This window comes from Gambusia affinis, linkage group LG18, assembly GCF_019740435.1.
Source record: "Gambusia affinis linkage group LG18, SWU_Gaff_1.0, whole genome shotgun sequence".
In the NCBI taxonomy this organism is placed as follows: Eukaryota; Metazoa; Chordata; class Actinopteri; order Cyprinodontiformes; family Poeciliidae; genus Gambusia; species Gambusia affinis.
In genome coordinates this window covers 25,462,762-25,476,035 of record NC_057885.1, presented here as the reverse complement: position 1 = coordinate 25,476,035, position 13,274 = coordinate 25,462,762, and the positions used below count along the sequence as shown (strand labels likewise).

At 41.3% G+C, this 13,274-nt stretch overlaps 1 protein-coding gene across 1 annotated transcript; it reads right to left on the bottom strand.

The window, feature by feature from the left end:
- Positions 1-1,230: 1,230 nt before the first annotated feature.
- Positions 1,231-12,438, bottom strand: LOC122820874 (cysteinyl leukotriene receptor 2-like). Its single transcript, XM_044098517.1, has 5 exons — positions 12,020-12,438; positions 8,389-8,566; positions 2,912-3,079; positions 2,658-2,825; positions 1,231-2,558 (listed from the first exon to the last, which is right to left on the bottom strand). Exons 1-5 carry the CDS (start codon positions 12,093-12,095, stop codon positions 1,922-1,924), a joined length of 1,227 nt encoding a protein of 408 aa, XP_043954452.1. The 5' UTR covers positions 12,096-12,438; the 3' UTR covers positions 1,231-1,921.
- Positions 12,439-13,274: the final 836 nt, after the last annotated feature.

Below are 13,274 nucleotides of genomic sequence, written 5' to 3'. Positions count from 1 at the left end.
GTCCAGATGGACGATGTCCCCCAGCAGATAAAATAGAAAGTGATTCAAGGACGACAAAGTCAATATGTTGGAGTGAGCATCACAGAGATCTCACTTCTATAGATAATGTAGCGAGCTGAAATGATATGGGCTAATCAGCTTAGCTCCCAACTAAGCATATAGTTAGCAGGCTAAGTATTGGAGCTAAATATTTAAAAGCTGTCTTGTAAATCTCTTCATAAACTGCCACTTCATGTCAACTATTTATCATTTCTTTTAGGGTTAGGGTTGTTCAACAGTTCAGCTTTAAACAAAAGTTGGCTCGTTTCTCACCAGAAGATTATATGGATGTTCGCAAGAACCAGCTTTTACTTTGGTAACCCACTTCCGCATGTCGGCTGGTGAATTTGCGGATTAGCTTAATATTTAGCGGTGAGCTAACTACATACTTCGTGTTAAACTTTCAGTTAGCCCAGAGCTAATCACAACTAAATGTTTACTTTACCAACGGAGTATTTAGCTAGCTAGGAGGTAAATAGTTAGCTTGTTTACAGAACATCTTTGGTTGGAGCCAATACTTTATAAGCTAAATAGCTTGTTAATTAAATATCTATTTTGAAACATTTGCAAATGAATGAATGACATGGTCAAAATATGACTTTGGAAAGTGAATCTTTATATTAAATTTAATTTTCCAGCTATAACAGGCTGATTAGCCCAAATAACTCTTCTTAGTTTTGTACGTAACTTTACAAAATGGTACCCCATAAAATGGTGTGTAAGCGAGGCGGTCTACAAACCTGACCCAGTTCAACTGGTTCTGTTGGGAGGAATGGGCCAGAACTCCAGAAACCTGCTATTACAGTCAGGCAGTTTAAAGGGCAGCCCTCGACAAATAACCAGGAAATGGATGTAAACGCTGAATGAAGGTGAAGCTCAGCTGAATAATATAAAAAACAATCTCTCAAAGATGTAACATTTAGTAAATAAAAATAATATTATAGACATAACTGAGATAAAATATAAAAAGTGTGATTTAATATCAGGCGTTGAGGAATGACTGTAGAGAGACTCCAAACTGATCCAAGTTATAAACAAATTTATCTAAATTTGTCTGAAGTGAGCAGAACGTAAACCATTAAAATTTGAACTAAATTCCTGCCTGGATGTTTTTAATAACATCCTGTGAGTCACATTCTAATTAAACATTAATTTAAACAGCAGGATATAAACAGACAGTGACAGAGTTTGTAGAAGTGAATGATTTATATAAAAATCCACATAAACATTGACCGGAAGGACGACCCTTCCAGCTGGACCTTCATTTTTAAGTTTCCTGATTACATGGCCAAACTGAATCCCAACATATTATAAAATAATAAAGACAGTTAAATAAACAGGAGAACATGAACCTCGTGTTCTGATCCCACCCAGAAGTGTTTCAGTGCTTCACTCTGACGGCTTCATGGTTAGACGATAAACAAGGTTTAAAAATCCCCAGGAGGAAACTACTGCAGGGATTATCTCCCTATAAACAGGAGACTGGGTGGCACAGGGACCAGCGGTGCTTCAGGTCAACGGAAACGATCAAAACCCTGGAAACGAAGAAGGTTTCCTGCTCCTGTTCAGTTTGGGGTGTCCGGTCAGGGAGCAGCCTGAAGAGGGCGCTGGAGAGGATCCTGTCTTTCTGTACATGTTTTTACCTGAACTGTAACCATAAGGAGGAAACCCATCAAGGAGAACATGTGACTCCTTCCTGCTTCCTCTGGATTATAATCTGATCTCAACTAGAACTCAGATTAAACCCAAGATTACAAACCAGTTCTAATGACAAAGTCAACCTTCATCAAACTGGACATTACCAAAGGAAATGGAAAAATGACAGAGATAAATCTGTGCTGTTGTGACTCATCTGCAGCAGTTTCTCCTGAGAACATTTCAGTCACAGTTTCTCTCCAATCTCAGTCATTTCAATCTGCTGGTCTGCAGCAGGATGTTGTGTTCTTAACGGACTCTGCTCCATATTCTCTGGTTTTATGGACGGACCCTGATGGGTTTTAGCTTTCAACGACTCGGCCCTTCCAGTGGACCTTACAGAGCCGCTTCTGAAAGACATCTGTTTACTGAAACGTGACCGAGTGTGCTCCACGTCTTCCTTGAAGTTCTTGGTGGAGTAGTAGTACAGCAGCGGGTTGACCACGCTGTTGGACGCCGCCATGCACAGCGTTATGGCCACGGCTCTCTGCAGCAGGTTGGTGACGCCACAGTCCCAGCCGCCGTTCACGGCGTACAGGTGCACGGTCCGGATCACGTGGTAGGGCAGGAAGCAGAGCAGGAAGGTCACTATCACCATGACGAGCAGGTGCACTGAGCGCTTGTTCTTCTTCCTTAACTTCATGCGCGTTTTCGGGTCCTGACAATATTGTGGGTGTGTCAGACAGTAAATGATCTTGGTGCAACACAGGATGATGGTGAAGAACGGCAGCACAAAGCCAAAGATCAGCGCCACGTAGTTCATGCTGAGAATGCGGGACCAAGACTGTGGAGTCGCTGGCTCAAAGCAGCGAGGTTTTCCACCTCTGGAAGGAAGCAGAAGAGAAACTTCAGCATCCCGTGATCATCTGCTTGATCCCAGGCAGCAACAGACAAAGATGCATCGCTGGTGCTCTGACTCTTACCTTTCATTAACGCCGCTGCCCAGGAAGGGCAGAGAGGTCACGGCCACAAACAGCCAGATCCCCAAACACATCAGTAAGGTTGACCTGAAGCTTTTCACTTTCTTGTGATGTAGTGGATAGACGATGGAAAACCAGCGCAGGACGCTCAGGAACGTGAGGAGCAGGATGCTGAAAGGCAGAGAGAGCAGAGCTGGAGCTGAAATATTCCCCAAACCAAAGGGAAACTTGTGGCATGAGAACATCTCCTGTCCTACCTGGAGTACAGATTGACGTAGAAGGCATAGACACAGAGTCTGCAGACCCAGTCAGGAAAGGACCAGTGGCCCTTGTTCATGTAGTACGCCAGGCGCAGCGGCAGGGTGAGGGAGAAGCTGCCGTCAGACAGGGCCAGGTTCACCATGATCACATAGGCGGGTTTACTCCTGTGGATGGAAGAGGAGAATCAGGGCAGGGTGAATTCACAGCCTGATCTCTCCCTCAGTCCTCTGTTTGTCAGTCGTTTGTCTTCCTGTTGGACTTTGAGACAGAGGAGCAGTGACTGGTTCCAGTAAAGTCCACCTGCTGGTTCTCCAGTTTACTCAGAGTCCAAACAGATCAAGGCTATGAAAGCAGAGGAGACGTGACACCAAACCCACAGCTGAGTGAGTAACGGTTCTGTTCTGGTGTGTGTTGACCCTGCGGTGACCTGAACACCTGTCCAGGTGTCACCTGTCCAGGTGTCACCTGTCCAGGTGTCACCTGTCCAGGTGTCAACTGTCTCTCACCTGCTGGCAGACGACCCACCCAGTCCATCGCTGGTCCACATATAGATGCTTCAAAAAATCCCACTGCCAAGTTATTTTCTGGGTACCGATAGTATTTAGAACAATCCGACCTCAAAGATCCGGTTTGTGGGACGGAGCAGCACAAAGAGCAGCACAAAGAGCAGCACAAAGAGCAGGTTTTAACTCCCCTTTTTCTCCAACTCAGTCCATCTGAACCGACAGTCTGGGCAAGGAGAGCATTGAACTCTGGGGGAGCTGCAGAGATTCACAGCTCAGGTGGGAGAATCTATGAAAAATAGAACCGTCTCACTTCCACCACACAAATCTGAACGTTAGCAAAAAGACAATGATAAATGTTTCTCCTGTCATCCAGACGGGTCACTGAAGGGGCTGTTAAGGTCATGTGACTGAGTCTGATTCCCCTTGATGGTCCGGTCGACCCGGTTCCACTGGAACCAGAACTCCACCAGCTGCTGTGGTTCTGAGTCAAACCAACCTGTTCCCCTCCTGGCCTGTGGGGGCGCTGCACCAACAACCACTGAAGGAAACCACACAAAAACCTCTGAAGACACTGAGAGCAACTTCCTTCTTCACCAGATGGAAACAAGATGGAGGCGTCAGATTTTAGTGTTGGAGGATTTCTCTTTACTTCAACCGAACCCAGACGGATGTTTGGAGGACCAGAGTTAGCTTAGCATTCACATCTCCAAAACACGAACCAGACTTTCTACACAGACGGAGTGGAGTTGGATTAAAGCCTCAGACTGTCAGGTGATGCAATCAGGAGATGTGAGTTTAATTTGTGGCTTCATGAGTTAGAATGGCCTAGTTAAAGTTAAGACCTAAATACAACTGAGAATCTGAGGGAAGACTTGAAAACGGATGTTCAACCTGACTGAGGTTGGATGAACAAACTGTGGAAAAGTTTTACAGGACATGGAAACTGAAAACACCTGGAAAAACCTTGAAACGACTCCAGAAGTCCTGGAGATCCGGATCAGAATTCGTTTCAAGAATCAAAAGATGGTCTGACTGGGATTAAGGACGACTGTGGGTGGCTGTACAGCCAGAGTACATGTTTCTGACTGGTTTTATTTTTAAAATGAGATATTTGAGTTCCAGTCCCATTTGTTTCAACGCTGCAACACAGCCGCCGGATCTGGATCCTCCTGATTTGGATCCTCCTGATGTGGATCCTCCTGATTTGGATCCTCCTGATCTGGATCCTCCTGATCTGGATCCACCTGATCTGGATCCTCCTGATGTAGATCCTCCTGATCTGGATCCTCCTGATCTGGATCCACCTGATCTGGATCCTCCTGATGTAGATCCTCCTGATCTGGATCCTCCTGATCTGGATCCTCCTGATCTGGATCCTCCTGATCTGGATCTCCTGTAAATAAGCGGTTCAGTTCAAACTGCCCTCTGGCTGCACAAGGCTTCCTCTGTCAACACACCTGCATGTTTCTGTGTTTATCTCCCATTTAATCAGCTGCTGGGATAATTTAATGGCTTCATTTCCTGGTTTCATGCAGCGTGGTAAACAAATAACCAAGAAGCAAATAATCCTCCAGCCTCCAGCGTCAGAGTGAATCAGAACCAGAACCAGAACCAGAAACTCCTGCTGCTTGAGGGAAACTTCAGCTGGATGTTTGTCAGGTTGAAGAGCTGCTGCAGGTTTTAGGGAGGAGATTCACTGATGATCCAGAAAAACGTAAAATGCAACCAAACGTGTTTCTCTTTGTGTTCCTGACGAGGATTCCACCCACATGCCGAAGATTCCCATCCTCCTCCTCATCGCAGGCATCCCATAAAAACAGTGAAAGTGGATTTTACTATTTAATGAGGAGAAAATAAAAGTTTTTACACCTTTTCAGATTCATCTATTTATTTAAAGGTTCTTCTTGGTCTGATTCAGTGACAGGTTTTCCCAGGAGTTTAAGGCTGTGCCGTTCACACTTACTCCACTTTAACCCAACTCCTGTCCGTCGGCCTAGTCAAAGTCCGGTTCCTTTGTGCAGCTGTGAATGTATAAACGAACAAAAACTCAAACTCTGGTCCTTCAAACATCAGTCTGGGTTCAGTTGTAGTGAACTCTGGTTCAGTTTGAATGTGAACACCAAGTGGACCAGAGACCGCTCCAAAAGCAGGAAGTGAACTACAGCACAGGGCATTCTGGGTAAATACAACCAAAGCTAACGTGCTAGCCTAGCGCTAGCAGCAGAAATGTCTCCTGGTCTTCAGCCAAACACTAAAGAGAAATCCTCCAACACTAAAATCTGACGCCTCCATCTTGTTTCCATCTGGTGAAGAAGGAAGTTGCTCTCAGTGTCTTCAGAGGTTTTTGTGTGGTTTCCTTCAGTGGTTGTTGGTGCAGCGCCCCCACAGGCCAGGAGGGGAACAGGCTGGTTTGACTCAGAACCACAGCAGCTGGAGGAGTTCTGGTTCCAGTAGAACCGGGTCGACCGGACCACCAGGAGGGAAACAGCCTAACCGTTGCTAGGGCAACATGATGAACCCCAGAACCAGCTGGATCTCTCCATCGAGTTGCTTTGCCTTTATTTAATGGACCATAATGTAACTTTAGGAACGGTTCTTCAGAACCATCCGGTCCGATCCCAGCTGGTTTCAAACTGGTTCCAGGATTAAAGTCGACCTTTATTCCAACATGTTGATGTTTCAGAGGAACCAACAGTTTAACCAGAACCAGACCGACCCGTCAGCTCCACTGAGGCTGACGGGTCGGCTCCAGTAATTAGACAGATGTTCATTTTTAGACTGATGTTCATTTTTAGACTGATGTTCATTTTTAGACTGATGTTCATCAGAACAAGGTGTGGCAGCTGAAAGCATTTCTTAGTCATTTCTAATTGACAGTGTAGATCCGGTTAATCAAGTTTTGGTTTCTTTATCTAAAGATTTCAATCCGTTCTGAACCGTCCAGGATTAAAGTCTGAACGACTCGCTAGAGAAATCTGGGAATATAAACCTGGAAGAAATGACAGGTTGAAGAGAGATTGTACTTTTTAACAGAACCACTGAGGATCACAGAGATGCAAACAGGAAACTATAATGAAGCTCAGCTGTTAGCATCATTTCTCTAGGAATGTGACAATCCCAGAGGTTTAAATCTCAGATTAAAATTATCCAGCAGTTTGTAGAAACATCCAGGCAGAAACCATGAGGTTCCTCAGGCTGGACTCTTCCTCTGCATCGCCGACCAGTGCAACGGGAGGTCAGGAGGTCGGGGCAGAGATCTGGAGTGTTTTCCATCAGTGGAGAGGTCACGGGGTCACGGGCCGTTTCTGTTCAGGGTCGTTTAGTTGAGTTGACCTCAACTGTCCTAGAAAACACTTTCAGTATCTGGTTGCTTTATGTCTGCGCTCCAGCAGGTTTATGGTGACCAGGAACAGCTGCTAACAGTTTGTACAGTGTTATTAGCACTGTAAAAATTATTTGTTTATGACAAGGTAAATTTTTACTGCAGCAGTTTCCTGGTGACGTTTCCTTTTCACCCTGTGTGAATATTTCAATCTAACATCATTTTCTCATGTTAGATTCCAAAAACAACAAACAGAAACAGTGATGTTCATTTATGGGACTCAAAATGTGCTAACAGCAGAGCTAATGTTTGTTTTGCTAACTCTGAAAACCTTTAGCGCACTTAGCTTTCCTTAAATTCATTTCTCCAGATCATTTTAAAGTTCTAATTTTCTTGGCTGTTTTATGAACTTTCAGCTGAATAAAGTTCAACATTTGTGTTGAAATTCTGATTATTTAGTCGTTTTTATTGATGCTCTTATTTTGAAGTGGTGAACTCAGTTTGTTTCCACCCTCATGTTGCCACAAATGACAGTTATTCTGTACCCAGAATGCATCACTGCAGTGAATGGTTTAAAATCTACAGACTTCCTGTTTTCCTATCCTGGTTTATTAGACAGAATCAGAAAGTTAGCAAAACGCAATAATTATAAAACTGAAACCAGAATCAAAGAATCACTTCCTGAAGTACAAAATGAACAGCAGGAGAGAGAAAACAAATCTGATCTTGTTGTTGACAATATAATATGTTGGTGCTAATGTGTTGTTGTTGACACACACAGAGCAGCAACATTACTGAAATTAACGGTTTGACACTGGGTTCCACTAAGTACCATGTTGTTATAGCATTAGCTAAGGCTAAGTACCATGTTGATATAGCATTAGCTAATGCTAAGTACCATGTTGATATAGCATTAGCTAACGCTAAGTACCATGTTGGCATAGCATTAGCTAAGGCTAAGTACCATGTTGATATAGCATTAGCTAATGCTAAGTACCATGTTGATATAGCATTAGCTAATGCTAAGTACCATGTTGATATAGCATTAGCTAAGGCTAAGTACCATGTTGATATGGCATTAGCTAATGCTAAGTACCATGTTGATATAGCATTAGCTAACGCTACGTACCATGTTGGCATAGCATTAGCTAAGGCTAAGTACCATGTTGATATAGCATTAGCTAATGCTAAGTACCATGTTGATATAGCATTAGCTAATGCTAAGTACCATGTTGATATAGCATTAGCTAATGCTAAGTACAATGTTGGTATAGCATTAGCTAACTCTAAGTACCATGTTGGCATAGCATTAGCTAACGCTAAGTATCATGTTGGTATAGCATTAGCTAATGCTAAGTACAATGTTGGTATAGCATTAGCTAACGCTAAGTACCATGTTGGCATAGCATTAGCTAACGCTAAGTACCATGTTGGTATAGCATTAGCTAATGCTAAGTACCATGTTGGCATAGCATTAGCTAACGCTAAGTACCATGTTGGTATAGCATTAGCTAACGCTAAGTACCATGTTGGTATAGCATTAACTATGTTAGCTTTAGTGGAACTGACGGTTGGTACAGCTAACGTTTTAGTTAGCGGCGCCACACGGCCATGTGTTCATGAGCAAAGTGTTTCAGGGTCAAACCTGCGTTTCTTCTGTCTGAAGAAGACCACCAGCGCTATGATGTTGCAGAGGAACGCCACGGGGAACACCAGGATGTAGGTGAAGATGTAGGCGTTGTATTTGAATTCGTCGTCGTCATGGGGACAGGTCCCTCTGTTGTTGCTGCTGTTTGAGGCGGTCGTGTTGCCGGCCAACAGTTCTGGAAAACATCCACAAACAGAAAGACTGAAACCAGAGGAAAAGGTCAGAGTTCATCTTATCAGCATCCATGTGAGTTTGTCCTTCTACCAGACACCAGGATGGAGCTAACAGCTGTTAGCATGAAGCTGAAATGAAAAGTTTGAAATGTTCTCTGGGATTCTGTCAGTCTGAGTTCATCTCTGTCCTGAACACAGTAAACTCCGGGTCGTCAGAAATATAAATATCTTTATTATTAACTTCAAATATCTGTTTATTTAGCAGCAAAAATAAAGTTTGGAATAAAGAAGTTGATCATTTCAATGATAGTTTGATTACAGACCCTGAAATTAAGTCAAAGTTTTAACCACTAGTTTAAATAAATATTTCATTTAGTGAGGATAAAGAACCAAACAAACATGATGTGGAAAAGTTTTGACTCTCCAAGTTTCACAGAGATCTGATTCCTGGAAACTACAGAACCGACTGACAACCAGGAGCTCAGAGCAGTTTTAATGTTTTATCTTATTTTTAATATTTTATCTCAGTTTTAATGTTTTATCTTATTTTTAATATTTTATCTCGGTTTTGATATTTTATCTCAGTTTTAATATTTTATCTCAGTTTTAATGTTTTATCTTATTTTTAATATTTTATCTCGGTTTTGATATTTTATCTCAGTTTTAATATTTTATCTCAGTTTTAATGTTTTATCTTATTTTTAATATTTTATCTCGGTTTTGATATTTTATCTCAGTTTTAATATTTTATCTCAGTTTTAATATTTTAACTCAGTTTTAATGTTTTATCTTATTTTTAATATTTTATCTCAGTTTTAATGTTTTATCTTATTTTTAATATTTTTTCTCAGTTTTAAAGTCAGTTTCTGGATGTTTCTTATTTACCCTTCAGTCTTCAAGGTTAAGATCAGCAGCTGGACGATTCAGATAAACTCAAATATTTACATCATTTCAGTGGAAATAACAGAATGTGACTTTAGGGAGGAATCATTTGGAGCAGCTGTGGATTGTAAACACCAGATTAACACAGATTAATCTGGAGTTTAATCCAGATTAACACTGGCATTCAGAGGAGCAGCTGAACTGGTTTAACTCTGTTGAAGATTCTTGTTGGTCTCGTTGGTAAATAAACGTCCAGTGGCAGTTTCTCCTCTGTCTGGACGGTTCTGTAAACTTTGCTGCACAGGGCCGTACAGAGACCTTTGGAGGGTCGGGGGCTCAAAGTTAAAAAGGGCACATTGACCAAAAACACCGTGTAACAACAGCCCATAATAATCAATAATCTGATTGATCCGACTGTATCATTGCCACTGATCTGAGACTGAAGCTGTTAAACAGACCAGAGGAGAGAAGGTCAAAGGTCATCAAGTTATGAAATAAGTTAATTTGCTGCCATTTTACTAATGAAGCCCCAATAATATCTATTTAACCTCCAGAACAACCTGGCAGCAGAATGATTTATAGATCATAAAATATAATAGTTTGATGTTAAACCTCTAGATCTAGAATTATTAGAATGGGATATCAAGGCAAAGAAAACTCAGTAGCTGCTGGTAGGGGCCATTCAGGGGCCTCCAGATATTCAGGGGCCTCCAGACATTCAGGGGCCTCCAGACATTCAGGGCCCCTAGAAATGGTTTAATTGTAACAAACCATAGATCTAAACCTGTAGCATCATTTATAGAGAATAACAATGTTATTATATTTTATTTAATGCATTCAGCTGAGAAAAATAAAAAGTACATTTAGGATTTAATTAGGACGTTTACGTTGTAAAAGTTTAAAGATTCATCTTGATAGTTTGATTGTTGTTACCATGGCTACAATATGGTGTGATCTTTGAGTTTGTTCACAAATACATCACAGCCAATAACCAATAATCAGTGATTAATTTTAAACTGGGTCAATAAACCTGGTCTCTCTCTCACAGATTCACCTGATCAACATTTAAACATGTTAGTTATACTGAGGTTCTTAGGGGCCGTTCTGTCTAAGACCCCATATTACCTTGGGCCGGCCCTGGATGAACAGCCGCTGGGCTGGAATCTACCTGGAATCCACCTGGAATCTACCTGGAAACTGGCCCTCTGACATACAGATTAAAATAAATAAATAAATAAAAAATAGAAAACTCAAAAAGGCACCAGGGGCATCAAGGAAAAAAGGGGCTCAAGGCCCCCTTCGCGCCCCCCCTCTGCACGTGCCTGTTGCTACAGGTCGTAGTTCTGTTCAGGTTCTGACATGAAGGAACAGAACCAGGAACCGGTCCAGATTTAGTTTTGACAGAGGAAAGATAGAAAAACTGATAAAAGATCTGGAAAAGAAATGTGAACCAGGAAGCGGCAGGAAACGACTGCTGGCGTGTCGGTGTGTGTGTGTGTGTGTGTGTGTGTGTGTGTGTGTGTGTGTGTGTGTGTGTGTGTGTGTGTGTGTGTGTGTGTGTGTGTGTTCAAACAGGTCGGCCTGCTGGAACAAGGCAGCTTTTATTAGCGGAGCATCGAGAAAAACAGACGGTTTGTTCTGAACTCTGGATTTGAATGACGGTTCATGATCTGCATCATAAAATGGAAATGAACCGTGATGCGTTCAGGTTCAGCTCTGACGGACTGTGATGCGTTCAGGTTCAGGGACTGTGATGCGTTCAGGTTCAGCTCTGGGCCGTTTTTATGCAAATCATAGTTTTCTGCCTTTATTTGGTTAATAAACTCTGAATGAAACAGAATCAGATCATCATCAATAAAATAATGTTTCTCTGGAACTGAGGCAGCCAGCTGTGACCTCTGACCCCGACTCTGAGCTGTTTACAGTTTAGCTAACTGACCTTTAACTGCCCAGCAGCTCAGAAACAGATCAGTTTATATTCCTTTAAATTATTCATTAATATGAACTTTTTTTTTTAGAAAATTTCAATCCGTCATTCAAGTTTTTACTTTTTTATTTTTATTGTTTTCTTATTTTAGATCAAAATATTGTTTTATTTTAATATTTTTTTAATAAAACATTTTCATTTTTAAGCCATTTTCAGTTAAACTTAAGCATTTTATTTGTTAAAGATGTTTTATCAAAATATGTTTCGATCTGTTTTATATTAATTTCTGCTGTTATTAGCTCCCATATGTTTGCACTTTGACCTTTGACCTAAACATGCTTTAAAATAAAGTTACTTTGAACTTAACATGATTTCTTTCCAGCGTTTAATATTGAATGGAAAAATATTTTAATTCTTTTGTAAAGTTTATTATGTTGTTTCTTTCTGAAGGTTTAAATAAATGCACAAAATATTATTATTATTATTATTATTATTATTATTATTATTATTATTATTATTATTATTATTATTATTTATCCTCCACAGTTAATCTCTACATTTAATCTGCAGATAAATATTTGCTCTAGGATCTAAACATAGATAATAATACTAGAAGTGCAGAATGTTTCTATCTAGATTTTCTCACCCTCCAGCCTCGCAGCAGGTTCCGCCTGCAGCTCCTCCATCCAGGCACCGGTCCGGTTCCGGTCCAGTCCGGCCATCAGTCCCGGTCCGGTCCGATCAGCAGCAGCGCTCGCAGCCCTCTGGTTGTCGGTTCGGATCCCGGAGTCAAGTGGTTCCGTGGAAGGGGCGTGTTCTGCCCGGGCGTGGAACCGCGCAGCTCCGATTCCTGGGAACTCCGCGGGTTTCTGTCTGGTTCTTCCTGATCCAGTTCGGTTCCTCAGAGCGGCGAGGGGTGTTCACTTGTGACGTCATAGGTAGCCTCAGGTTGGCGCTGGAGGCCAAAATAAAAATAAAAATAATTTCAATAATAATAACAGCAGCAGGTTTCCAGTAGCCTGAGGGGAAAGAACCGGTTCACAAGAACCGAACTGGGCGGAAAAACGTTCATTAAGTGATTCATTCCTTCAGTTGTTCAACATGGAAACAAATAAAGTTACATAACGGCTCATATTTAAAAATATTTAAAGAGTAAACAACTGGAAACCAGCAAGACTCAGCAGGGACTGGGAGATTCCCAGTTCACCCAGTTCAACCAGTTCACCAAATCAAACTGTTATTTTAATCTCAATAAATGGAAATAATAACCCAGAAGCTGTTTATGATCCTCTGGTTGGTTTTGGTTGAAATGAAACATTAATGAGACAAAAACAACAAAACAAAAGAGATGAATTATGTTTTCACTGCAGAGTTTCAATAAATGAACATAATTTAACCAAAAATAATAATAAAATATATAATCAAACATCAAATTAAAGAATAGAAATTAATACAATAGAAAACCAAATTCAAAAACGAAAATAAAAATAAAACAAAGTAACAATGAATAAATGATCCAGAATCAGAATTAAGAGATTATAAATGTGTCAAAAATCAAATATCAGTGACGCTGCAGGTGAATCAGACCATCGACCAATCAGAGCTCACACAGCCAGTCACGTGACCGGCAGCGGCGCTGTGGGAAAATAAAAGCCATGAAGCCGTTGGATCCATAATAAACACAGAAACTGAGCCAATCAGAGCGCAGACAGCAGGAAGACAAAATGACGTCATCAACGTTACAATGAGAGAGAACAGGGCGCCACCTGGTGGCAACGTAGGAACTGCAACTTATAAAACATAAAACATATAAAATATATAAAATATGGCACCGCAGATTAATTCAGAACATTAAATTTTTCTGTAAAGGAAACATTTGTGCAGAAATTATTGGTCGCTTT

What these genes read in the sequence shown, in the direction of transcription:
- LOC122820874 (XM_044098517.1), bottom strand. Translation starts at nt 12,095, where the DNA reads ATGGCCGGACTGGACCGGAACCGGACCGGTGCCTGGATGGAGGAGCTG. An exon ending in ACCTGCTGCGAGGCTGGAGG is followed by an intron (nt 8,567 to 12,019) that starts GTGAGAAAATCT and finishes GATGTTTTCCAG; the next exon opens with AACTGTTGGCCGGCAACACG. An exon ending in GGCAGCGGCGTTAATGAAAG is followed by an intron (nt 2,559 to 2,657) that starts GTAAGAGTCAGA and finishes GCTTCCTTCCAG; the next exon opens with AGGTGGAAAACCTCGCTGCT.